The sequence below is a fragment of the Macrosteles quadrilineatus genome, unplaced genomic scaffold (genome assembly GCF_028750875.1).
Source record: "Macrosteles quadrilineatus isolate MER2022 unplaced genomic scaffold, UCM_ALF_1.0 Scaffold_3__2_contigs__length_128488019, whole genome shotgun sequence".
Lineage (NCBI taxonomy): Eukaryota > Metazoa > Arthropoda > Insecta > Hemiptera > Cicadellidae > Macrosteles > Macrosteles quadrilineatus.
The window spans coordinates 105,126,325-105,154,067 of record NW_026542596.1 but is presented as its reverse complement, the minus strand read 5'-3'; the positions used below and the strand labels follow the sequence as shown (position 1 = coordinate 105,154,067).

The following is a 27,743-nucleotide window of genomic DNA, read 5'->3' as shown; positions in this document are numbered from 1 at the left end:
TTCAAGTAAATAAATGGTATTAAGTATTATTTTTCTCACATAACTGGTGGAGGAATCAAAATAAACTAACAAAATATACAGAACACCAATTTAAATAATAACACATAAACTCGAAAAAAAAGTTTCTACAATCTCCAAAACATTATTGTTTAAACAACACAATTTGAGTCAAATGAAACCTAAACAAAAACAAAAGCATACTAAAAAAGTGCCTACTTGATTTAGACTCAGAACCATTAACTGTCACTAGTAAAGCATGTAAAACCTGTGCCTTTAATTAAAGAACATTTCTCCCTCCCTGCACCGTAAAGATGTTTGCTAGACTTGAGAAATGTAAGCATAGCCGAGTTGTTTGACCTCATTTTGTTTAAGTCGTCAGATTTAATAACAATTTTAAAATAACTGTGCACAAAGTTTACTTTGATATCAATATACTTTTGTTATTGTTAGTTTCTTGAAGTTTGGTAATATTAACTCTTAAAATAATAATCAATTGCTGTAAATACAATGTGTTATATTAACATTGCATTGGTATAATGTTTTACCAATCTACAGAGCTAAAGTTATACCAAGTGTAGAACTACACTAAATGATATTCAAAATATAAAAGAACCATTTTATTATATATATAATACGCTAAGCTGATTTTTGTAAACAGAACTCCTCCCTCATTTTTTGACCGATTTTGGTGATTAAAGTGTCAAAAAAATGGCCCTGATCTGTAGTTTTGCAAAGTGTTTTTTGTTTTTTGAAATCTTTATTAGTTTGGACAGGATCTTCCATCAAATTTAGGTTTTCTCCCATAAGATTAACATGGGGGAATCTAAATATTTAATTGGAAACTTTGTCACCACTAATTTGAGAGAACGGCTGGACGTAGAAACTTGGTAGAGGTCTCCAAAGAAAGGCTTTGGTCTGTAGATGAGTTATCAAAAGAAACACGAAGTAAAGTCCCTTAGGGCTCTGCCCCAGAAGCCTTTAAAGATCCCTCGACAGAATTGTTTACATTTTGGCCATGTGAATTTAATACTTTTTAATGAAACAGCTGTTAATTTTAAAATTGTGTTTCAAACAACACACATTGATTGGGAGTCACTGAGTTGTCCAAAAGGAGTATTTGCAATGATATTTTCTGATTATAAAATTCATTTTCTTCTGTATCATGTCATATTTTGCAATATAACGTTCCGTTACAAAATCTGTGGAAATTCCTTTTAATCACAGAACTCTTACAATAATTTCTTATGGAACTATCTAACATCTGTTGTACGGGTTGTTGTCTGCCTTTTTCACCCCTTTTGCCTATATTTTATCATATTATTCTACAGATCAGGTTCATGAGATTATTGTCATACATGTTTTCAATCATTGGAAAAATCTTGGATTGTGTAATGCAATACAAAATAATACAAGTACTGTAGTGTAGAAGGGCACGTTGCCCATTTTTTGTGTCCATATTTTGTTAAATTAATAGTAGTTTACAGCAACTGGATAAAACATTTTACAATATTTATATAGAAATATGTGCATTTAGAAAGTCATTATGCTGTAAAACTGCAATTTACTACAGAATTTTCAGAGAGGTGACTTCGATGTATTCATTCAGCATTGTGAACACATAATATAGATATGTAAACAAATAAGAATTTGAAGTCTTAGAGAGCCTTTGAATGTTATTAGAATAACGAAATGGGTTGTGCATGTTTACTAGCGCTACTCAGTAACAAAATATATTTAATTTATCTCTAAAAAATATCTTCTTAAAGAGCACTGAGCAGCAACCCAAAAATACTATGTAACTTACTCATATAAAGTTCGAGCATTTGGTAACATGCTCGAACTCGCATTGTAACATTTATAATTCGGCTTATATTTCTCCAGAAGATTATTTATCTGTAGAAGAAGTTTATTGTGCTCTTATCGTGTCTAATAACATTTAAAAATACAGAAACCTTGCCTAAAATGGTACATGGTACCTATCTTGACAAATTATTTGCAGTGGCCTATATTACGGACCGTGGCCCACTGGGTTGGTTAAATTATTGAAAATAACACAACATTTTGGCTGTAAAAAAGGCACAAAGAGTAAATACTATTTAAGCAGCTACTGTCATGACAGAAAGGTCATATCCCTTTTAAACTAGATCACATCATCCTTTATAAGATACGTTGTTTAACAATGCATGTAAACTTTAATATTTACGTAACTGCCAATTTGCAGTATTTTTTTTTGCTTTTTGGAAATTCCGCATTGCTATGTCATTTGCATTATTTGTTGCCAACGAAGCCGCACAACCATATAAACGAGGAGAACCCTAAACAGTCCAAGAATAAAAGCCAACTTCACTTCAAGTATATTCCACTGCACCACACCTAACTTTCCGTAGATGAATTAGCGTAAGCCTTGAAAGTAACCGTCGATTTCGACGGGTTTCACCTAGTTTTATTGAATTCTTAAACACATCAAACTAAGCAGAATATTTACTAACAAACTTAATAATAATAAATCAGCTGATGTATTAATTACTTATACATTTAACTATCCAACACTTTTCCCCTCTTTCTTTTTACACGGATTCAACAGCTCCCATTCTTTGTCTCATCTGGTCCGCATGTTTCCTTTTTATAACACCTCCACAAAGTACATCATATGAGTACAGTCCATTTTTATTTTTCACCATTCCAGCTGACCAACCATTCCCATGTTCATTCTTAATCCACACATCTTCTCCTTCTTCAAAAGTTAGAACTTTTTTGTTATCCCTCCCTTGTTCTTTCCAAAGCTTCATCTCCATCTTTTTCCTAAGATTAGGTTTCATATCGTCAAAAATTGTTGGTAGTCTATGACCGAGAAACAATTCTGCCGGAGTCCTACCAGTTGTTTTCTGAGGTGAGTTTCTGTAGCTAAAAAGAACATTTTGAAGAGCTAGCATTCCATCTCCAACATCCTGCTTTGTTGTGTAGAACCGTCTTTTCAAAGTACGAATTAGTCTAGTCTTTCCACAAGACCATTACTTTTAGGATGGTAAGGAGTTGTTTTTATGTGGTTGATAGAATTTTTCTCAAAAAATGTTTCCATTTCCTTTTATACAAATTGAGGTCCATTGTCTGTCACAATTTCACTTGGTATTCCATATCGACTAAACCAAGATCTCAATCGTTGAATGATTGTTGAAGAGTTTGTTGTCTTGAGACAGTCCACTTCTGCCCACTTTGACAAAGCATCAATACCTACCAACCACATAGATCCGTTGACTGGCCCTGCCAGATCAATGTGTACCCTTTCCCAAACTCTATCAGGCACATTCCAAGGATATAATGGTACTTCTTCCACATTATCTCGATTCTCTTGACAAGATGTGCACCTCTTGATATAAACTTCGATATCTTTATCCATGTTGGGCCACCATACATAGTGTCGTGCTACAGACCTCATTGATACAATACCAGGATGTCCTGTGTGCAATATCTTCAGAACATCAGTTCTCATGCATTCTGGAACTACAATTCTTCCAAACCACAATAATATGTCATCTTCAACACTCAATTCATCTTTCCTCTGTTTATATGACTTCAACATTTCAGGAACAACAGGGGGCCATGTATTTCTCAATACAAAGTTTTTTTGCCATTTTAATTGTTTTATCTGTAAATGAATTTTGTTTCAAGAGGTCATAAGACATAATAGAGTTAACCTTATCAACATTCAAAAAACCAATGTGAGCCTCCTCAGGTTGATCATCTTCAAATCGGAAGTCTTGATAGAACATCAAAAAAGTCTTGAAGTCGGAAGTCTTGAAGAGAGGGGATGAACTTGTTAGAGTAAAGCACGCGTCATTTCGGCTCCGCGATATTCTCAATTATCTAAGTTAATTACGTAGATATCGCTAGTGACTTTTTCTCAACACTTTTACTTCAGAGTGCGCTAACTAATGCAATAGTGAGTACAGTTACTTATAGTGTTTTAAAGAGTTTTTAAAACATAACTAAACAAACATAACCTTCAAGTGTTCATGATCCGGTCACCTCAGAACCTGCGGTCAGGACATAAGGGCAAGTCAGTGCTGCTATCTGCCGTGGAGAAGCGGAACGTCCAACGCTCCTTATCAGCTCCGTCTCCAACCGCCAGCGCCAGCCCGTCCTCGTCTGTCACAACAATGCCTAAGCAGACTGCCTCCAACAATGACAACATCGACCCGGCCTTGCTCGCCGCTGTTGAGGCAGTCGTGCAGAGGGCGGTGATAACCGCTGTCGAGGCGGCGTTGGCTTCGTTTAACGAAGTTATCTGCAAGCTGCAGGACGACGTGACGAGTCTTCAGAAGAAGATAGAGGAAGTAAATAACAGACTTGTTGAAAGGACGGATGACCTCGAACAATATCAGCGGAGGGACAACATTCGTATTTTTGGTGTCAAGGAGACTAAAGATGAGAGCACTGACGAGATTGTGGTAAAGCTATGTCGGGAAAAACTTGGTGTGGAACTGCCAAAAGACGCAATCTCCCGTTCGCATCGAGTCGGCAAGCTGCAGACACCGGGAGACGACGGCAGGGAGCGGCATCGGCCCATCATCGTCCGATTCAGCACATACCGGGCCCGACGGACTGTATTTGATGTGAAGAAGCGGCTAAAGGGGACAGGCGTAACCATCAAGGAGGACCTGACGCACCTTCGCCAGCAACTGTATAAGCAGGCGGTGGCAAGGTTCGGCGTGGGAAACGTCTGGACCCAGGATGGCAGAGTGCTCTGGGTTGACAAGAGCGGGGAGAAGAAGGTGGCGACGAGTCTGACTGACCTACCAGCTTTGGCCCAAAACACTGCTTCAGTTAACAGTTAAGATTCTGTTTAATTTTTATCACTAGCTACTTTTCTATCATTTTTAATTTTATTGTGTTATTATACATTTACATTTGTTATATTTTTGTTTATTTTTATATTTACACTTTTAAAGAATAGTAATGAATATTACTATTAAACTGAAATAGATTTTGTTATTTTGTTTTAAATTAAATTATAAAATATATTTTATGATCTTAAAGTTTGAAAGTTAAGTTTATGTTCTCAATTTATTTATATTTATTATCTTAGTGTGTAATATGGTATTGCAAACAGTAAATTAATTTATTTATTAACATTATTTGTTTTTATATTCTTTGCATAGAAAAGTTCACGTTCAAATAATAAATAAAAAATCAGTTTGTTTACAAATGTATAATGAATATGAGGTTTTATTGTTGAATTTAATGTCATTGAGTTTAGTTTCTTGGATGTATTTTATTCTAAAAAAGGGGAAAAAAATCTTTTATTTTTTGTTCATTTGTGAATTGTTAGCGGAGCCAGACAAGCGTGTTGTTTTATTCTTAACAGTGATTTTGATTTACTTTAATAATTTAAGTATGTATGTATGTATGTATGTGTGTGAGTGTGAATCAGTGATCGCAGCTTGTACAGTGGTCTTGGGTGCGCCTGTCGTGACGTCGCGACCTGTGGACCCGGGATAGCGAGTCCACAGCCGCACAGTGCTCGCCGCAACGACCCGCTTATCTCTCCCCCCTCCCCCATCCTACACCCTACATTGTCCACCGCTGATTGTCTTTCTCGCTCCTTATCTCCCTATCCCAAACACCTGAAAGCGGCGCACATCAATGCCCAGTCTTTGCGTGCTCACATTGATGAGGTTAGAGAAATATTTTGTCCCGGTAATTTTGATTTAATTTGCATTTCTGAATCCTGGCTGAAGCCGAGTATTCATTCAAATGAGGTGTCCCTCCCTGGATATGTGCTGCAACGTAATGACAGGATTGGTAAACAGGGCGGTGGCGTTGCGGTGTATATCAGGGAGGATTTAAAGTTTAAAACAGTCTTTTCTTCACCATCGGAGTACTCGGCTGGGCCAGAATTCCTATTTATTGAGATCAGTTTGCCTGGAGCAGATGCGCTGTTACTAGGAGTGTGCTACCGCCCACCAAGATCGGGGCATCTGCTTGATTTTGAAAATGCTCTGCTTAACGAGATGTTCAAATACAGTCATGTTTTGATCATGGGTGATTTTAACACTGACTTACTATCGTTGACTCATAACTTTGAACACAGACAGCTGACTACCATGTTTGAATCGTGCAACTTAACTGTACTACCACTCGATCCCACACATCATGTTGCCAATTCTGACACCCTCTTAGATTTAATAGTTGTGTCCAATGACCACGATATCATTCATCATGGGCAGCTTCCAATCCCTGCAATATCTAAACATGACCTCATTTTCTGTGTGTACTCAATCAAATCTCCCAAGCCCAAAGCAAAGTTTATTAAATATCGGGATTTTAAAAATATGAATGTCGCTCAGTTCATGTTAGATGTTCAACAAACTCCGTGGCACTTCATTGAAAATTTAAATTCTGTCGATGAAATGGTTCATGAGCTAAATTCATCCATATTGAATCTCTTTGACAAGCATGCTCCCATCGTTTCAAAACGTGTGACAAAACGAAGACCTGTTCCGTGGATGACCCCTGAAATTAAAAGTTTGATGGCTCAACGTGATAGCTTATTTAGAAAAGCTAGACGCTCCAGCAATTTAGAACTAAAACAACAATATCGGAATCATCGTAATCGAGTTAAACAGCTTCTACGAAATTCAAAACTCAGATACATTCAGAAACTTTTTGAAAATCAAAAGCAACCATCAAATGTTTTATGGCGCAAGGTTAAAAGTCTTGGGCTAGGGAAACAATTTGATTCTCAACCGGTACACATTCCTCTAAATGAATTAAACGTTTACTTTTCTTCTTGCAGTCAAAATACCAACAAGCATCAAGTTGACAGTTACTTAAATGAACTAGTTAACTCTCCAACCCCACACCTGAGATATCCTGAGTTTAATTTTAAACCAGTTATTCAGTCCGAAGTTTTGATGGCTATCCGCAGAATCCGAAGCAATGCTGTCGGTTCTGATGGTATCCCTATTCGTTTCATCAAAGACATCCTCTATGCCATCCTTCCAACTATCACGTTCATTTTTAATGCATCTTTAAGGCACCATTCTTTCCCTTCTTCTTGGAAGTCTGCCATTATCCGTCCCCTAAAAAAGATCTCAGCCCCAACCTTGGTTGGGGATTTCAGGCCGATAAGTATTTTGCCCGCTCTATCTAAAGGCCTAGAAAGAATCGTTCACTGTCAAATCACTGAATTCATCACAGAAAACAACATTTTATCTGACTATCAATCTGGTTTTAGGACAGCACACAGTACAGAGACAGCACTCCTTCGAGTGACTGAAGACATAAAACTTGCTATGGAGCGTCGACAAGGAACGATTCTAACTCTATTTGATTTTTCTAAAGCATTTGACTGTGTTAATCATGACCTGCTGGTTCAGAAATTACGGGCCATAGGGTTTTCCCAGAATTCTCTTAAATGGCTGAGATCTTATCTGTCAGATAGGCAGCAATGTGTGGAGATTGGTGACACGAGATCAGACTTGGTGACTGTTACATGCGGTGTGCCTCAAGGGTCAATCCTTGGGCCTCTGCTCTTCGTACTGTACGTCAATGACATAAACTCGACCTTGGTCAACTGTAAACACCACATGTACGCTGACGACTTACAAATCTATGACCATTTTACTGCAAACAACGAAAACGACTGTGTCAGAAGGATCAATGAAGATGTCAACCGAATTGTTACTTGGACTGAGAATCATGGACTGAGACTAAATCACGAAAAGACGAAACCGATTGTCATTAGCCATTCTCGACTTCGACCTTCAATTGACTTAGACTCCATAAACCCAATCACAGTTAATGGCAAAGCACTTCCATACTACGACAATGTCAAGAATCTTGGTATATCTTTCAACTCTTCACTTACTTGGGACATAGCAGTTACGGACACACGAAAAAAGGTTTTTGCCTCCATACATTCATTGAAAAGATTACAGAATTTTTTACCACAACACACTAAACTACATTTGATCAAATCACTTGTACTACCCCACTTCAGTTACTGCAACTCATTGATCAATGACTTGACTGCGACTCAGGCGGGTATGCTCCAGCGGTCACAGAATTATTGTTTGAGATTTGTCTATGGTCTGCGACGTATGGAGCATATCACGCCATACTACCTTGAGGCACACATCCTGAAATTAAATGATCAAAGATTCATTAAAATTTTGTCATTGGTTTTTTCAATTTTGAAAACAGGCTCCCCAAAATATTTCAAATCCGATTTTAAATTTGTGTCTCAGGGTAGTTCACGAATGTCTCGTTATTCTTCGATTACATTGCGGATACCTCATCATGTGACCACAGCTTATGGCAGGGCTTTTGTTGTTACCGCTTGTCGTCTGTGGAACGGCCTACCCCTACGCATTAAGACCCTTGAAAAACGTTCCCAGTTTGTGGCGGCACTGAAAAAGCTCTATTTTGAGAAGATGGTCTCGGCTGGCGTGTCCTAGGGCTACTGTTACCTTGCGCGTTTGCTGATGCGTGTATGCGAGAGTGTGTGAATGTGTTTTTCTATTTGTTAAATTTTTATGTTTTTTTTAGATATGTAGGTACTTGAATTGTTAAATATTTTATGTTTAATTAGATTAAGTTATCCCTATGTTACATTATTTATGTTATATTTTTAATGTCAGGTTAAGTGTAAGAAAGGGCCATGTGGCCCTAACTTTGCCTGAAAAAATAAAGGATTTTTCATTTCATTTTCATTTTCATTTTCATTTCATTTCATTTCATTTCAACATCAGCACACACATTATCTTCTCCTTTTCTATACTCTATGTCATAGTTGTATTGATTCAACTGGAGAACCCACCTCACTAAACGGCTATTTACAACTTTTGGGAGATCTCGCATATTTCCAAATATCCGTTGTAGAGGTTTGTGGTCGGTTACTAAAGTAAACTTCCGACCATATACATATTGATGAAATTTCCTGAGTCCAAACATAATAGCTAGCGCTTCTCTGTCGATATTTGAATATTGTTTTTCAGCGGCCAATCGTGTACGACTGGCAAAAGCAATTGGTCTTTCTAGTCCATCTTCGTATCTGTGCATTAGTACACTTCCCAATCCATTTTCTGATGCATCACAAACCATTACCAATGGTCTCATTTCTTCGTATGGCACTACTGTGTCTTTACTTAATAGAATTTCTTTTACTCTTTTAAATGTCCCCTCTTCTTGTTCGGACCATTTCCATTGTGATTTAGTTCCAGTCAGCTTATGGAGATCACTGCAAATGGCATGAAGTCCCGGAATGAATCGTTCATAGTAGTTAATAGAACCTAAAAATGATCGGAGTTCCTTGACATTAGTAGGTGACCGTGCTTCTCGAATGGCTTTTATTTTTTCTTCAGTAGGATGTACTCCATTCCGGTCGATTGTATGTCCCAAGTAAGTCACTGACTCTTCAAAAAATTTGCATTTACTAGACTTTGCTTTTATACCAGCTTCTTTCATTCGTTTCAAAACCTCTCTCAAATTTCGTAAATGCTTGTTCTTATTCCTTCCAGTTATTATAATATCGTCCAGAAGAACTCCAACCTGTGGTATCCCAGCTAAGAGTCCTTCCATATATCTTTGGAAAATACCTGGACTAGATGATATCCCAAAAGGTAAACGTTTGTATTTATAGTAACCACTATGCGTTGCTATTACTAAATACTTTCGGTGTTCTTCTGCAACCTCCATTTGTAGGTATGCATCTCGTAGGTCTATCTTGGAAAACTCTTGTCCGCCTGCAACTTTGTTTGTTAGTTCCTCAAATGTCGGAATAATTGCATTTTCTGGGACCAAATTTTGATTCAAAGTGACTCGGAAATCTCCACAAATTCTTATTGAACCATCATTCTTCTCTACATTAACTGTTGGGGTAGCCCAGGGAATAGGTGTAGTATCAGGATCTACCTCTTTAATGATATCCTCATTTACAAGTCTTGTAAGTTCATTCTCAATTTGTTTTTTCAAGGGAAACGGAACCCTGCGCGCTGAAAAATGTTGAGGGTTTGCATCTTCTCGAACGTGAATTCGTGCTTTATAACCCTTGATTTTTCCATGTCCTTCAGAGAACACATCTTCAAATTCTTTTAGTACTTCCTTAACCCTCACATCATCCATCTTATATTGATTATGATTCTGCTTACATTTTACTTTACTAATAGTAACATCAGGAGGGAGGTTCATATTAAAGGCTAATATCCATGGTAAACCAAACAGCGGTTTCTCATTTCCATTTACTACTGCTACTTTTAATCTACGTGTCTCATCACCTACTGAAACATTGACATAACATTCACCAAGTATATCTAAAATATTGTTTCCATATGCCACGTATTTTGAATTAGTCTGATCAAAGTCTTGGTGAACCAATTTTCTCCCAAAGAGGCTTACCTATCATTGAGGCCCAAGCTCCAGAGTCAAATTCCATGTTTGTAGCTACCTTATTTAACTTTAAATGAATACATGCCTTACAAATATGTCTTCTTTCCTTTTTAACATCGTTTATCCTCATGTCATGTGAGTCCGATTCAGATTCTTCATCTTCTGACTTTTCATGCAAATTATTCACTCGTTTTTGTCGAAATACCTTTGCAAAATGTCCTATTTTTTTACAATTCAAACACTTTTGTTGATAGGCTGGACATGTACCAAATTCATGCTTTGTTCCACATCTACTACATGGATGATTTGTCTTTTCATTGTATTTCACTTCTCTTTTAAACTCCTTATTGTTTCTTCTTACTTGTGATACTTCCAACTCTTTATAATTATTCTTGAATATCTCATGACGAGCTCTTTCCATTGTAGTGGCCAGTTCAAAAACATCTTCAGATGTTAACTTGTCACCATTTTCTTTTACCCCATCAGGCCATCGTTGTCTAATTTCTACTTCAAACCCTGGAAAATTTATACCTCCAGCAAATCTATCTCTTATTCTTTCATCAAAATTGTTCTCATATTTACAAAAATCTGCTAAATTTTTCAAACGTATTACAAATTCTGAAAGACTTTCACTATTTTCTCTGATACTTTTTTCAAATTCCATTCTAGCTGAAAATATAGTTTTACTAGCTTTGTATACTGACCTGAAACCATTAACTAGTTCTGCCCACGTAGCCTGATGAACTTTTAAAGGCAGCAGAAAGTTTGATACTTTTCTTAATGGTGCAGGACCCACATAGGCAAGCAAAAGATCCCTTCGAGCATCCTCTGCTCTCTGAGAATCTTCTCCCAATCCTTTTACCTTGCATAACAATAGAAAATGTGCTTCATAATCATCCCACCTACTAGACTCATCATAGCTTTGACATTTGAACTTCTCTATCTTTGATTGTAATGCGTCTTCTTTAGTTTCATACTTATCTTCTTCATTGAAATAACTATTTCTTCTTTTGGTTCGTTTACTCATCGTCGCCAATGTAGAATTACACTAAATGATATTCAAATTATAAAAGAACCATTTTATTGAATTCTTAAACACATCAAAACTAAGCAGAATATTTACTAACAAACTTAATAATAATAAATCAGCTGATGTATTAATTACTTATACATTTAACTATCCAACACCAAGCTAAATATTTTCTCAAATATCACACAACTTTCATTTCGATGTTAAAACTCAGTTCACTCTCTCTCTCTTTGATAGTTTTTTGAGGACAATAAGGTTATTTTTAAAGGTTTAATGGTCCTATATAACTCGTATATAAGATTATACTGTATATAAACACATTATAATCGTAGTATAGTGTATAAATAATGTTAATTGTAAAACCACAACTAACCTATGTGGTAAATATGCCTCAAGTTATTTCGCCAAAGAAACTTTTTCGAATTGTTTTTATGAAATAAAATCAATAAACAAAAAGTTACGTTATCTTGGCTGGCTTAAGTGTGGAAACGATAAGATAATTTAGGACACCAGTTTTATAACACAAATAAAAAATAATCATCTCTTGCCCACTAATAGGATTTAATCAATTTTCTTGACAGACAAGGTTTTGCTATCTTGACAGATTATAGTCATTTGCAAGAGAACAACTTCCAACCAGTCTTTCCACAGCTACTGATCAGTCAAGATGGGAGCATTTCTCTTTAACATCACCACACCGGTTATAGTCAGTGTTGTTTTAGTTTGTGTTTGTTTTTATCTGTGGTTAAGTACAAAATATCACTATTGGAAAGTGCGTGGAATACCATATTTAAAACCTGTATATCCCATTTTTGGCCACATGCAAGATATTGTTTTTCTAAAGAACATAGTAGATATTTCTCACAGGATTTACAAAGAGACATCAGGACTCTCATATGTGGGGATTTATGCATTTCAAACACCAGTGCTGTATGTGCGGGACTTAGACTTAATTTCTAACATGTTAGTAAAAGATTTCCAATATTTTGAAGACAGAGGTTTTCACTTCAATTCCAGCGATTCACTAGGAAGAAATTTGATTCACCAAACCGGTCCGGACTGGAAGTATTCTCGCTCTAAATTATCTCCTTGTTTTAATGTGAACAGAGTTAAATCTATGCTACCAATTATGTTGGATAAAAGTAATGTTTTGGTGAAGAAAATAAAGCGGGACCAATCCAACAATAAACTGATAGAGTCCTGGGATACTTCCTTACGCTACACAACCGATGTAATCACACTGTGTACTATCGGGATTGATCCTGATTCTTTAACAAAAGAACAGGAATATTTCAGGGAAGCTGGTAGCCAACTTTTGGGAGTTCACTTTATTTATCATGTGTTTACCGGTTGTTTTTTCCCAAGGCTTCATAGATACCTAGGAATATCAGTTTGTAAAGCTAGGGTCAAGAGGTTTTTTCATGATGTTATCAACCAAATTATCGATTACCGTAAGGTCAATGGTGTTGAAAAGAAGGATGTTCTACAGACGTTGTTACAGCTTAAAGAGAACTCTGATAGTGTCGATAAAAATATTCCAGGTATGTATTTCCTCTAAGAAGTTAAGGTTTTGAAAGTTGCATAAACTATTTTTTTTTTTTAGGTCAAACAAGTTATTCAGTGCTGCTATTCTTACAAACAATTGTAAAAATGTTACTCCCAGTTTCTCCTTTAACATCTTATCATTATAGGTACTATTGATTAATAGCTCCACTGTTTCCTCAAAACAGAATAAGTAAAAGCAAACTTTGGTTTGGTAAATTTCCTTACTTTTAAAATCCATATTAGACAAAATAAAGAAAATATAACAATATGAAACTCAAAGATTATACAATTTACCAACAAGGTACAGTTTATAAATAAAGATTAGTTTATTTTACTTTATAATATCTGAGGTATTCTCTGCTATGAGGAAAAGTCAATCATACACCTAAATATAACTATAACCACTAAAAAAAGGGTTTTCTTACCGTTTTATGTAGAACAATGTATATAACTTAGCCTATTGTATCTAAAAAAAAAACACACATACACAATTGAAATAGTTTTTTATGACCGTTCACAAAATTTAGCCAGTTTAAGGGGAAGTTTCAGTTAAGTGTGATCTAAGTTACTGTATGTATGTTGCAGCTGATTGAAATTTGGGAAAACCTCAGCTGTTGAGCTATTATATTAAAGGTAGGATCAAGTGGAAGGGATAGGTACCCAAAACTATAAAAAGTTTGTGAACAGACTATAGTTAAAAAGTATTAGCCATAAATAAATATTTGTTTTTACCTACTGGCAATAATTATTTAATTGTATCAAGAATCAAGAACTTTATTGTCATTGACCTTTTACAAGGAATAGACATAGTCAAAACTAAAACTATAAAAACTATAAAAAATACAAAAGTGGGTTCTATATTAAAAATCAATGTCAACATTAGAAAGTAAATATTCTGTTATACAATAAAATGGATTTTTGATGAGCCACTCAAACATTTTTGACTTAAACCTATTAAAAGGAACCAGTTTGGCTGCCAGACCTAATTTATTAAAAAACCGTATACAATTTATTTTATGGCAGTTATGTGTTTTGGCCAATCTATGGGCAGGGATTTCTAGATTGGATTTGCCTCTTGTATTGTAAGAGTGTATACTATCTCTACAAGTGAATTGATGTAGATTAGCTTTAGTGTAGAGGAGTATGTGAAAAATATACAAATTTACTACAGTCAAAATTTTAAGGTTTATAAAAAGAAGTCTACAGCTATCCACAGGGCCAACCCCACAGATTGTTCGTATAACTTTTTTTTGCAATAAAAGAATTTCATGGGTGTGGGGGGAGTGTCCCCAAAGTATAATCCCGTAAGAAATATGCGATTGAAAAAAACCAAAATAAGTAGTCCGAAGGTATTCATTACTAACAAAATCTCTGAGTTTCCAAATTAGATAATTTACTCTGGAAATTTTTTTACATGTGATTTCTATGTGTTCTTGTAGTGACGTGAGTTTTTCTGTAAACCAATATTGTATTGAGAAGCGCTCAAGAATAAAGGCATTTTGATTTGATTTGATTTGATTTGATTCTTGCCAATTTAATTTTGAATCAATTTGGAATCCTAACAATTTTACTGATTTTAATTCATTATCAAGTGGGGATAGACTCAAAAGAATTCTCTGTGTTTTTTCTTGATTACACATCAATTTATTTGAGGAAAACCAATTTAGTGCTGACGTTATTGATTCATTAGTAATTAAATCAAGCTCATGAATATCTCTATGTGTTGCAATCAAAGTTGTGTCATCAGCATACACAACAGTGTCTACATCAACATTCTTCGGCAGGTCGTTTATCGAGATTAAAAACAAGAAGGGTCCCAAAACTGAGCCCTGTGGAACACCTACTTCAACCAATCTTAAGTCAGAATGACTGCCTCCAACAGATACATACTGTTTTCTATTGGTTAAATAGGATCTTAAAATGTTTAAAGTTTCACCTGTAATACCGTAAAATTCAAGTTTTTTGAATAAAATATTAAAAGGTACAGAGTCAAATGCTTTTGTAAGATCAAATAAAGTTAATGAAACAGTTTCTTTATTTTCAAATGCATTTAAAGATTTATTAACTACTTCTAAGACAGCTGCAGTTGTTGATTTACCCTCACGGAATCCAAACTGTGAATTTGTCAATAAATTGTTGTTTTCAAAATATTCATTAATTTGTTTATGCATGAGACATTCAAAAATTTTGGAAAAGATTGGCACTATTGAAATAGGACGATAATTACTAGGAAGATTTTTATCGCCTTTTTTATATACTGGAGTAATTTTAGAAATTTTGAGAAGGTCAGAGAAATAACCAATTTTCAGACATTGATTAATACAAAAAGCCAGAGGTTCACTTATGAAATGAATTATTTGTTTGATGCTGTAATTTGAAAACCAGTAATGATCCATAGTTTTTGAATTGGAAAAGTTAGCTACAACATTGTTAACCTCTTGCCATGATACCTCCCTCCATTGGAAATGTAATTGTCCTATAGGGGGAGTCCCCAACAACTCATGTGCAGGTGTGTTGGTGAGAGGAATTTTGTTTTCTAGCTCATTAACACATTCAACAAAATAGTTATTTAGATTATCAGCATCCAAAACCTCAGATTTAGTTGATGTAGGAGAAAATTCATGTGATATAACTTCCCAAGCAGCCTTGCACCTGTTGGGGGCCTTATCAATATACCTTTCAAAAGCTTGCTTTTTGACTAATTTTATTTCACGATTGTAGGCCTTTTTACAATCAATGTAGGTTCTATAGGCAATTTCCAAATTATTTGAATTATGTTTGAGTAAGCTCTTATAAATAGAATGACAAACAAGCATTTTTTCCCTAAGTTTCCTTAACTTTTCATTATACCATTTAAGTTTTCCTTTCTTATGTTTATTGTTTTGTTTACACTTAACTAATGGGGAACTGCAATGCCACAAAGATACTATTCTCTTAAAAAAATTATCAAATAGTTGTTTCTCATTTATTCTACCCATTTTATAGTCCATTATCATTTCCCATTTCTCTTGTACCAATTGATCAACAAAGTATTTAATATTACTTTCATTTTGCCTTCGTATTATTTGTTTTGTTCCTCCTGTTGAGTTGTTACATTGTTTGATAGTTTTCTGTAAAAAATCTAATATTAAAGGTTCATGGTCTGCAAAACAACCTCCTACTGTATTTATGTTATATAAATCTGATGAAAAGTTTACAATTATATTATCTTTGCATGATTTTCCCCTAGTTGGTTTTTTATTTGTACAAACTAAATTTAGACTTCGCAACAGATTGGCAAATTCAATAGATGACTTTTTTCCATTTTTATCATTTCTATGTTAAAATCCCCTACAATAGCAACAAATTTAAATGACTTTAACAGCTTTTTTACAGCAAGCTCAAAATTTTCCAGAAACAAACCAATATCACCATTAGGAGATCTGTAAACACTTAAAACTATAAGATCATAATCAATTATTTTGATACAGCTAAATTCACAATGAAGCTCAATGCAAAATAAGCTAACATCTATTTTGGTAAACGTTAACCCCTCTCTTAAAAATATTCCTACCCCACCATTTTTTATACTCTTCCTACACATGATATGTGCAACAATAAAATCTTTAGGGACAAAGAATTCAACTTCCAGCTCCTCTAGCCAATGTTCAGACACACATATTACATGCACTTGCTCTATGGCACAAAAATGTTCTAATTCTAATATTTTGTTCCTAATAGACTGGATATTGACCTGTAAAATTTTTAAGTATTCTTGGTTTGCATTGTTATTTGTTTTAGCATTATTATTTACAGTACAATCAAAATCATCCATACTTACAGCTAATGTATTATTTATTTCGCTATTTCTAAAAAAACTTCCTCGATTTGTTCACCTAACATAATACTATTTACAGTGGTATTTTCTATATTAATTTGACATTTCGATTTACAGGCTTCCTTAATATTTACACTTGGGCTGATCACAGCAACCCCCGCACAAACACCATTACTCTGCTTTAGTGTCTCACTGTAAGTGAGAACACCCGGAGACACTCTCACTTTATCACCGAGTGCAGACTCTAGCAGTGTAGGGTCGGAGACAGCAGGGTGCAGCTCAGTAGTTGGGGATGTAATGTTTGCAGTGTCTATGTTGGCTAGATCAGCAGAATTTGCAAGAGATTCAGAAGACATGATGTTATGTTGGGAAAGATCTTTTGAGGAATGGTCTCCCATGTTGTCAGAATCATCAAGACGAACAGCTTCGGAGTCATTTGGGCAGGTTTCTTGATTGTTGGAATTATGCGACTGTCTTGGAACACCCAAGGATTGTTGTAGCGTCTTAACAAATTCAACATACGAAAGGCCATTTCTTAGTTTTCTTGTTGACATTTCTTCATAAACTATGACGTTTATGCTAGCACCGGTAGACCTTTGAAATTCTTTTATGTTGTCAATAAAAATGGAGGGTGGAATCAAGTCCCTGACACATCCCATTGGTGAACAATATAATGTTTTTAATCCTTTTTTTCTAAAATCCTTTATCAACTGTTGAAAAGCAAGCTGGTAGTCAAATATTGATGGCTTCTCGTAAAACTTGTTTTTAGTAGATAGTCCATAAACAAAAACACCTTTATTTGACCTTTGGCATGTTAAATGTGAGTTGATGCGGTCAGAAAGCAGAGGTTTCCCAAAGTTATGTTTGAAGCTTCTTGCGACACCAGCACTCATACACCTCTCACTCGAGAGGTCACGTGAAATACAGTGAGCAAAAGCGGTTTGCTTGTCACCTCCAGCTTGTCTTATTACCTGATTCATGTGGGATTCAATTACTTTTATTTGATGTTCATTGGAATTTGGTTGCAGTGTGTTTAAAAATTGAATTATTGAAAAGGCCAGCTTTATTTTCCCTTTATTATTCAGATGCATACCATGTCTAGAAAAATGTTTCCGTTCAAAATGATCAAAATCAATCAAATGTACTTGGTTAATTCCAACAACCAATTCCCTAATATAGTTGTTAACCAAGGCAATCTCACAGTGTACCGGATCATTTGGACTCACATCAAAACGAGGAGGGAAAGTAGTGATACAGACTGGCCTTGCTTTGCTTAGTGCTTTAAGTTCACTTTCAATATTTTGGTATATTTCCTGAGGTTTCTTTTTTGATAAATTGTTAGTCCCAGCCAAGAGTATGAGAGGTGAATTTGGAGATTTGGATGCTAGATCGCAGATTTGTTGCATGGTCCCAGTAGTAAAATTTGTTCCTCGTTATGATATTAAAAAAGTCTTTATTTATAAAACATTTGTCATACAATTTTTAGCATCAACATTACTCCTCTCAGAATAAGTAATAGAATAAACAATCTCTTTGGTCGCTTTGTGAAAGCAAAGAATTGATAGAAGGCAGTAAACAAACCATAGGGAAGCAAAGTTTCTCTGTGAAACATGCTTTATTTTTACTTGATACTTATTGGAGGAAAATAACTTAGCTAAAATCATGGCACATGTATTGCACAACTATTACTTACTAATCAGTTAATTTTACTGCAGTAAAAAGAAATTTTACATAGTTTAGGTTTGGGAAATATATTTTTTCAAGGTTTTAGAAAACCCTAGAGTTTATTCATAACATCTAATGGAAATAAAAAACAACCTTGAAAATTGTCATTCAAATTCCAGGATGTATTTAAATGTTTGTAGATGTTTAAGGGTTGCATTAGATATTTTAATTTTAAATAGGGTATAAATACAAGGGGCTTCTCAAGAGAAATTTTAATTTTTTGAATTGTTGGGGGGATAACACTTTTATTACCTTTGGTGATCCCTCGGTCATTCCTGTGAACAAATATTTCTAAGGAACACATAATTGGTTTGGTTGTTAGATCCAGTGAACTATGAACAAAGACCTCGGTTAAACACTATTGATCATGTGTTATTTTATATTTCTTTTTAAATTTTTTAATTCATATGATGAAAGATCTACAAGATAATTGCGCGCCCTCTCCCTTCCTCATGGGTAATTTTTCCCTTCCTTGTACGGCTAACAAAACTAAAACCTCTTCCGAACCTGAGCCCAGGCCCACTCCATTTACTAAAACGGTCCTGATGGTCGGTGTACTAAGTAGACTTAAATAATAAGACAAAGGTTTACTCATAAATAATATTTTCCTTTCACAGAAATAGACGATAACTACGTGGTAGCTCAGTCGTTCATATTTTTCCTTGCTGGGTTTGAGACTCCCGGCAATATCCTAGCTTGTGCCCTGTTCGACATAGCCAAGCAACCGAATGTTCAGCATGCTTTGTGCACCGAGATAGTTCGAGTGTTGAAGAAACATGGAGGTCAGATATCTTTTGAGGCTCTGCAAGATATGAAGTACATGAAGCAAGTAGTATCAGGTATGTTTCTAAAACAAATTAAAAGCTTAGCAACGCTCAGGAAATATTGAAAAAACAATTTCTTTCTAATAAAAATTACATTTTATTTAACACTATCTTGTACCAATGGCTTCGCCTACAATGGTATAACCATCATACAGCATAAAAAAATAAACAGATGATTACAATCTAAATCAAAACAGGTTACACTACTGGATGTTTAAAGTTTTCTAATTTTTGTTTACCGTATAATTCCTGCAATATGGGTGCTTGTGTTTGCTCAACAGGAACCATTTGGTTGCATTGTTATATAAATCTATGTATAATTTGATTTGTTTAAACATCCTCTACTTCAATGTATAAACTTTGGGGTTTCTTCCATCCTTAGAGCCATGCACACTTTCCTATAAACGGTTGTTAAAAGTAATCGTTCTTGAGTTTGCCACTGAGGGTGTGGTGAGGTGAATTTCTCATTACTGTCATTGTATGCTATTTTATTGCTGGAATTTTATGCTATACTAACTATACAATACCACTTGGGAGAAAATTTAATTGTTGACCAAAGCGCACTCTGTCAGTTGATCATAGTTATTTATGTTTTTTCCAATACGATAATGGATACAGCTAGTCAATATAGATGGGGTGTCTATTTTAGTATCAAAAAGTCAATATACACTTTGTTACTCATACTCATGTGGACTTTGATGCTTATAGATTGCAGCAAAGCTAATCCAGTATAATTATATTCTTCTCTCTAACTATGTTATCAACATCCAAATTTCCTACTCTTTTACTACCACCCTGATTTTACTAAACTCACACCTTGAACGAAAGGAAGAGTATACCATCTTTTCAAAAGGAAAAATATACCGGTAACATATTAGGATATAAAATTAAATAAGTGTATTTTTCTAAACAGAGGCTCTTCGCAAGTATACTCCTCTTCCTTTGATCTTCAGACGTTGCACCAAAGACTATTTGATCCCTGGAACCTCCAGTGTGATAGAGAAAGGGACCTTGATCCTTATACCTCTAAGGAGTATCCATATGGATCCTATGTACTATCCGGATCCAGAGGTCTTTGATCCTGATCGCTTCTCGGATGAAAACAGCGCAGCTAGACACATCGCTGCATTCATGCCCTTTGGTATCGGACCAAGATTCTGTCCAGGTAAATACAGGGCGTCCACAAAAGTTTAATACAGTTTCATTTTAAAGCCATAATGTTATTTTTCATTGTATGTTCTACCTGTGTTTGTTGTACCAATCACATGCTATAACGTTCTACTCATAATTTGTTGGCGAGTGTTGTATCTGATTAGATTTTAAAGGTTGAAATTTAAATTGTATCCATAGAAGATACAATGGACGAGGCTGTCCAACAAATTAACTTCCTAACATGTTCCCAAATTCACCCAGAATGATTTGTTCTTATAGGATAAAAAAAATATTTTTTCTGGAAAAAAATAAATACCTCTGTTGATGCAGTTGGCGATCTCTAAAAATAAAATAGAATTTTACCATCATAAGTAAAACGTACACAAAAACAACACAAAAGTTACATGAGCTACTTCTTCTAAGGTTGAATATGCAATAGCTCCTAATAATTGTAATATTTCATTTCATTTCATTCATTATTTAGTATTAAGTTTTTTTTTTAAATGTTAACTTTTATTCATACACCTAATAATCACTCCTCAGAAAGGCTGCCCTAATATTCATTTTCCTAATTTATATAATTTCATTAATATGTTCAATTAATCATTAATAATATTCATTCATAGCCTATATTTTTTTTACAAAGCCCACAATCTAATTATTTATTAAATATGTAAGAGAATTGCAATACATCAAAATTTCTTATAATATCATTTCAAAATTAGTCCTTAAGGAATCAAAATTTAAGAAGCAGTGAAAGTGATCCCATGTGTTCAACAATGAGTGATGTGAGATTGGGAGAGAAGGAAGCCATTGAGAAGTTGAAATTGTTAGAAGAAGGAGTCAAAATTTTACTTAAATCAAATTCATTCATCAAGAAGACCAGTTTCAAGTTATATCACAGTAGCCTAAACCTCAAGAGGACTCAACTCAATCATTATCCTCAAAATTAAGTATAAACTTTTCTTTAAACTCTTTTAAATTTTGTGCTAATTGGACTTACCTTTTGGACAACACCAAAATTAGATTTTCGATTGTTGAGATTGTGTAAGTTTAACACCTTAATTAGGCCTATTTGGACACTATCAAATGTATTCATTCTTAGCATTCAAGCCAGCACGACACCCTACCCTGAGATATATCACATCTAAATTATTTGAACCTTCAAGTTATTATTCAAATTTATCTTTTATTTCAATTTAATTTCAACCCCACACACCATTGTCAATCCTTTCATTGTAACGTCAAGCCTTTTCTCCTTGCATGTTAATTGTTCATTTGTTTAAATAAAACACCTTTTGTAATTCATATCTTTGTTAACTTATTAACTTTAAACATTTATAGAATAGGCCAAGCCTAAATGAATATTATAAGGTGAGTTTACATAATAATAATATAAACGGGTAAAACTTGCGAGGAAAAATTAAAAAAGGAGAAGCCTCATAATCACATGTACACTTTAAAAGAAGCATCATAAACTACAGGGTGTTCCATGAGAACATTTGATGTTGAACAAATCAAATTCAACTGAAAACTACTTAAATTATATTATATACATAAGAACATATATTCCATAACACCAATAAATTCCACATATTATAGGTACTTTTGTTGGCCAAATCATAGATATAACATACTCCTATGGTTAAATATTCTTAAAGATTAATTTTAAATCTGTCCAAATGAATGCCCCTCTAAATTGGCAGGCAGTTTTTGTTTAAAAATTATAATTTTTGTTTGTTTGTTGCCTAATATTTACAATATTGTTTTTAAAGTGAATAATTAGAAATGTCTCTGTTAGATTGGTACATTAACTTTAGTCTTATTAAAAAGTAAGTCAAACTGCAGAGAACTATTTCTAGTCTCTTCCTAATACATAATAATATTATTTATGAGATTTTACTCATTGGATCCTATAATACACATAAAAGTTAACTGAAATTAGGTTGGATTTGATTTAATAGTTTTACAATGTATGTCAGCAAATTTTATTTTTTTTCAGCTGTGCTCTACTCTTACATCAAGATAAAGTCTGCCTTAGTCCACATTTTGAAGCAGTTTGAAGTATGTTTAACTGAAACTACTCCTCAAAAACTTGAGTCCAGTGCTGTTGATTTTCTCTTCGCTCCTAAAAATGGAATTCCACTTAAGTTTCAGCAGCGGGAAAAACCCCTTCTCTAGTGTAAAATTTGCATTATTTGTTCTGTTAATAAGACTGTTCTGTAAAATATTTATAACTTACATTTTTTACAGAACAGTAAGTTTAATTCATTTTAAATAGTGATATAATAAGGATTAGAAATAATTCTTTTTGAAATGTTTTCCTTATTTTACTGCCTATTAAAGAATGACTATTATAGTGGTGTATTATTTTAATTTTCATCTTCAAAAATAATAAATAAATGATCAATTAAATTTTTTATGTCTTGAAATACATATTTTTGATCATTGTTGTAGTTACTACCTCTCTTTATTCACAGTACCCTAAGATTTTATTTTACAAATCTTTTGGGCTTAGTAGTAACTTAGCAGCAATAAATTTCGCTAATAAGGTAATTAGTTAGTTTAAATTACACATTTAATTTCAAAGCTGTACTCAAATTTGTATGAGAGTTTTAAATTAAACATCCTTAAACAGCACTCTTGGAGTGAAGACTAAGAGAGTACCAATAACTTTTTAGTCAAAAAAATTAGTACATATACATCATGCATTTTATTTATTTTGATCTGTTGGATTGGAAAAGGTAAAGCTATTAATAACTCAAGTACTAAAAAAAAAATATTTATCTATATTATGTTTGAATAAAACATAGTATATAACTGGTAGACTGAATTAGCACTGTATCCAAAAATAATGTTTCTTTGAATTACCTTTTAACTAGTGGCTTGTAGTGGTAATAGCCCCTATATGTATATATATATTCTAGTAATTATTTTTTACAAATTATTAGTCTCATGGGTTATCCTACCTTGAATTATCGTTTAACATTTTTGTATAGATATTATAATAGGTTTAATAGTTATTACATACCTGCATAATGCATTTTTATGTCTGCTCTGTTTAAAATAAAAATTCCAAAGGAATGTTCTTGTGGTGTGTTTTTAATATAAACTTTCTAATCATAATACAGCTAAGGAACATTTTCAATAATAACCTTCATGACTATTAATTAAATGCATATACATTTCTTTGAATATAGACAAATTCACTTAGATAAAACAATGGAGATAATTTTTTTCAAATAAATTACAATTATGTGAAAATGTAATCCTTGTAAACTTAAACGGCATTAGGATCTGTAGATATTATTTTTATTTTTGACATGAAAAATAATTATGTTCCCTTTGCTTACTCCAGTAATTACTTCTAACATTACACTTTTTCAGACATACCTAACACAACTAATCGTACTCCATTAACTAATCCAGACCCTAGGCTCATATTTCTTATGAGCATAACTTTTGAACCAACTTTTAAAACTAATTCGTGTGTTGGCATTCCAGATGGAGTAATTGAATTTATATAGTCAATTGGTATGCTCAACCATAGATAAAACCATATAAAACATACTCTGTAGGGTTAGTATACATCTTACTAATATTATAAATCTGAAAGTGTGTGAGTTTGTGTGTGTGTGTGTTGCTCAATCACGCTAAAATGTGAATTATTTTATTCCGAAACAACCTTTTGGTTCATAATCAAGAAAAATGAATAATTTTCCCCAAAATGTCATGCCCAGACCTTTAAAATGAGACCTGTCCCAGCTTTCTACGGCCTCCCGTTCGCTCATAATTTCATTGTAAAACTTTGGGCTTACGGAATTAGATATATAGATTTTGAAATATTAGAAAGGAATTACGACCTTAAAGGGGAATTTATGAAATCATGGATAGTTTTGCGCGTAGTTTCTCGTCATGGAAACATTTTAAGTATATAATTTATGGGGGTGTGACTTAAGTAGTTTTCTCAAAAGTTCATGGGTACTTTGGAATTTATGGATAATAAAAACAATTATATTGAGTAACGGTGACAATAGTTGTACATTTGTTAATGAAGAATTGCATACGGGGTCATGTTAGTTTAACAAACCAATACCAGCAGCAATAAACCATTCTGTCCTGATATTTGTTTGTTGGAAAGGGCTTATTTACCGATCAGGGTCGCAAAAAGGTCGGTTGGCGGCAGCTGCGTCGGGGCCACAAGATATTAGGTGTCATTTGCAGCCACCCCTCCCTAACATACTCTAAACTCGAAATCGATATATCTAGCTACCTCAGACGTACGTCCGCCCATATAGATACAGCTCGCTCATTCATACAGATGCACCTCACCTAGTCTGAGTTGTCTGCATCATTCTCAACGAAATTTTATTTCATCACATGTTTGTTGTAATTATTTTTTATTTTGTTTTGAAAATATAGAATAGCTCTTCTAGATCGTGAATATTTCATTAGTACTGCTATTTTTTTTATAAACAAACCACAATCTTATAAAATATTTGATAACATTTGAGGTTATTAATGGAACAATTTTTAAATCAAAAGTTAAGTTTATAATCCTTTACCATTCAAACTTAAGGCTTAAGCTTGTTTATTAAAGAGTTACTTAAGGTTATTTGTAATTATAAAAAGGTAACCCATTAAAAAATCCTAGATCAGACTTTATCATTGGTAGTAAAATTATAGAAAAGTTAATTTTGATTAAACAAAAAAAAAACAATAATATAATTTTTATTCACTGACCAGCTAAAATTATCTAAACAAACCTTGAACAATTAAAGCTATAGTCTTAGGATTAGGCAAGGTAATAAATTGTAGGTTTTAATAATATTACTATACGACAGTGTTCATTCAATAACCTAACAAAATTTAGGTTGAGTTTGTGTTAGTCCTTCCAAAGTGTTTTGAGTCGCCATCTATTTTGACAGATAAAAAATAAATAGCCATCCGAGAGTTTTAAATGATGCAAAAGGAGGCCTAATTCCACTACTAAGGTGTAAGTGTTTTCAACCCGTTGGGTTGTGATTTCAGATTATGAAAGGTGATGGAAGTCGGGAGGTCAATCTCTTTCGAAATCTCTAGTAGCATCGTTCTTCCTATCATCTCTAGCGACGCCGTATATGTCGACACGGCTCCACTAATTTCCTGCGAGAACTAACTACTGTATTCGTCTTTGTAGCTAGTAAAATAGTAAACTAATAAGGTTTAAAATTAGAAGAGTTTAAAATGGATTTTACTAAGATGATAATGTTAAGCTTTGCTAAAATGCTAAAAGAATTCACTCTATTATTTGTTTACTTAAATAAATAAATAAATAAAAAGGCCTTTATTTACTTCTTCAAATACCATCACTATGTTAGGCAAGAGGAATATAGATATTTTTTAGGTCGATTTTGAATCGGGGTTCATGAGCGGGCCTATTTAGAAATCAATCTGAATTTGTATTCTTCGTACTTTTGGTTTGTTATTTTGTGTTTTCGCCTTATACTTGAATGAAAACATTGAACCATTGTAGAGATTGATGAGAGGCCATGTAAATAACCAGAATATTACTCATGTTCCTTAACATCTAACTTATTTGAGTTTAAATATATTTTAAATCCCATGAAAATAATACAACATGTTTTACTGTTTAAACAATCTTGATTAAATAGAACACCTTTAAATTTTTCATGACATTTATTCATGAAATATACATTACACATTTAACATTAATTTGTAAATTGTTTTCCTCTCTTAAAAACGAAAACGTAAACATTCTACTGAAACATGGATAAAATCAATACAACTACAATAACTAATTCTACATTTTTATTTTTTTTTTCATAATTTCGTTTAAAATACAAATAAACTACCACAACCATACTCAAAACAAAAACTATATAGACCAACCACCAATCAAATCTCACCATTTTTCGTGAATGTATGATATCTATAATATTAAAACGAAACTGTGTTTTTTTATTTCACGATTCTGAATCAACCACTCGACAGATTTTCATGATTTTTGTGTTGAAAGAAAGATAATTTTGAGAACTAGGGAATGTCGAAGCCATAATTTTAGTTTAGAGTCCCAGTTTTTTAGAAATTGAGTTTTAATTTTTTTAAAGTCTAGCAGCCGACGCTAAGATTTTAAACTAGCTTTTGGGATCAAATAATTTGTTTAACATAACAGCTGTAAACATTCAGCTTTTGTGTCACAAATTCAGCATTTGGATAAAAATGTAAAGACATACTTAGGGTTGACTAATTTATACTATGTGTAATGCTAATCATTGATACGTTCAATTCTTCTGTAAGAGGATGACAGATTAATTAACATACATAGTAAAATACTAGGATGTTCAAATTATTTTTTAAAGCAATCTTTGTAATCTTCGATTTGTTTTAGAGCAATATAATTTGTTTTAACTAACAGCTGGTTAAATATAAACTATGGAACTATGAGGTTATTTTATTTACTCTTATTTTGTCATTGATTATAGGAAATGAGTAAGATTAGTAGAGATAATTAGACCACAGTTTAAAATAGTTGAAACCAAAATTAATTAAACCACAGTACAAATCGAGGCTTACACGCTTACACGAGTCTTAATAAAAAAGGATAAATGCAAATTATTTTACTGCTCCACTTTTCAAGGAAAGATTAGAAAAATAACAATGTTTACATGTTTTAATTCTCCATGGTAGCTTTTTGTTTACAATTATGTTTGTCTGCTTGGCTACGTCCAAATTCACCAACATTTTTGGGGTCGTTTCTAATGTCCAAATTCACCAACTTTCTACCTGGAGCAGGTACGATATTTCTCCCGGCGGGCGGGGAAGGAATTCCGAATAGTTTGCCCTCGCCTGCTCCGTCTCGTCTCGGCGAGAGTGTACTGCTTAGCCCTAATAGTACTGTTTAAGCTGTGATTGTTTCAGGCAGCTTTAGGTTAGGTTAGGTTGGGTTAGGTTTGGTTAGGTTAGGTTTGGTTAGGTTAGGTTAGGTTAGGTTAAGTTAGGTTACAGTACACTCTCGCCGAGACGAGACGGAGCAGGCGATGGCAAACTATTCGGAGGGAATTCCTTCCCCGCCCGCCGGGAGAAATATCGTACCTGCTAAAGGTAGAAAGTTGGTGAATTTGGACATTAGAAACGACCCCAAAAATGTTGGTGAATTTGGACCTGGCCGTCTGCTTTAACTTTGTTTGGATTAGGCCCGGAAATATTGATGTTACAAAAAGAAGATCAAGAATAATCAGGAATCACGCTTTTAAATTAC

General features: G+C 33.9%; 1 protein-coding gene across 1 annotated transcript in view; it reads left to right on the top strand.

Moving 5' to 3' along the window:
* The window catches only part of LOC128988573 (probable cytochrome P450 6a13), a 73,231-nt gene extending 50,537 nt beyond the window's left edge, over window positions 1-22,694 (top strand). Inside the window, exons 2-4 of the mRNA XM_054409970.1 lie at window positions 19,124-19,345; window positions 20,244-20,495; window positions 22,485-22,694. Coding sequence (XP_054265945.1) covers window positions 19,124-19,345; window positions 20,244-20,495; window positions 22,485-22,663 — 653 coding nt within the window. The 3' untranslated portion in view covers window positions 22,664-22,694. The remainder of the gene's footprint in view (window positions 1-19,123; window positions 19,346-20,243; window positions 20,496-22,484) is intronic.
* The last annotated feature ends 5,049 nt before the right edge of the window (window positions 22,695-27,743 follow it).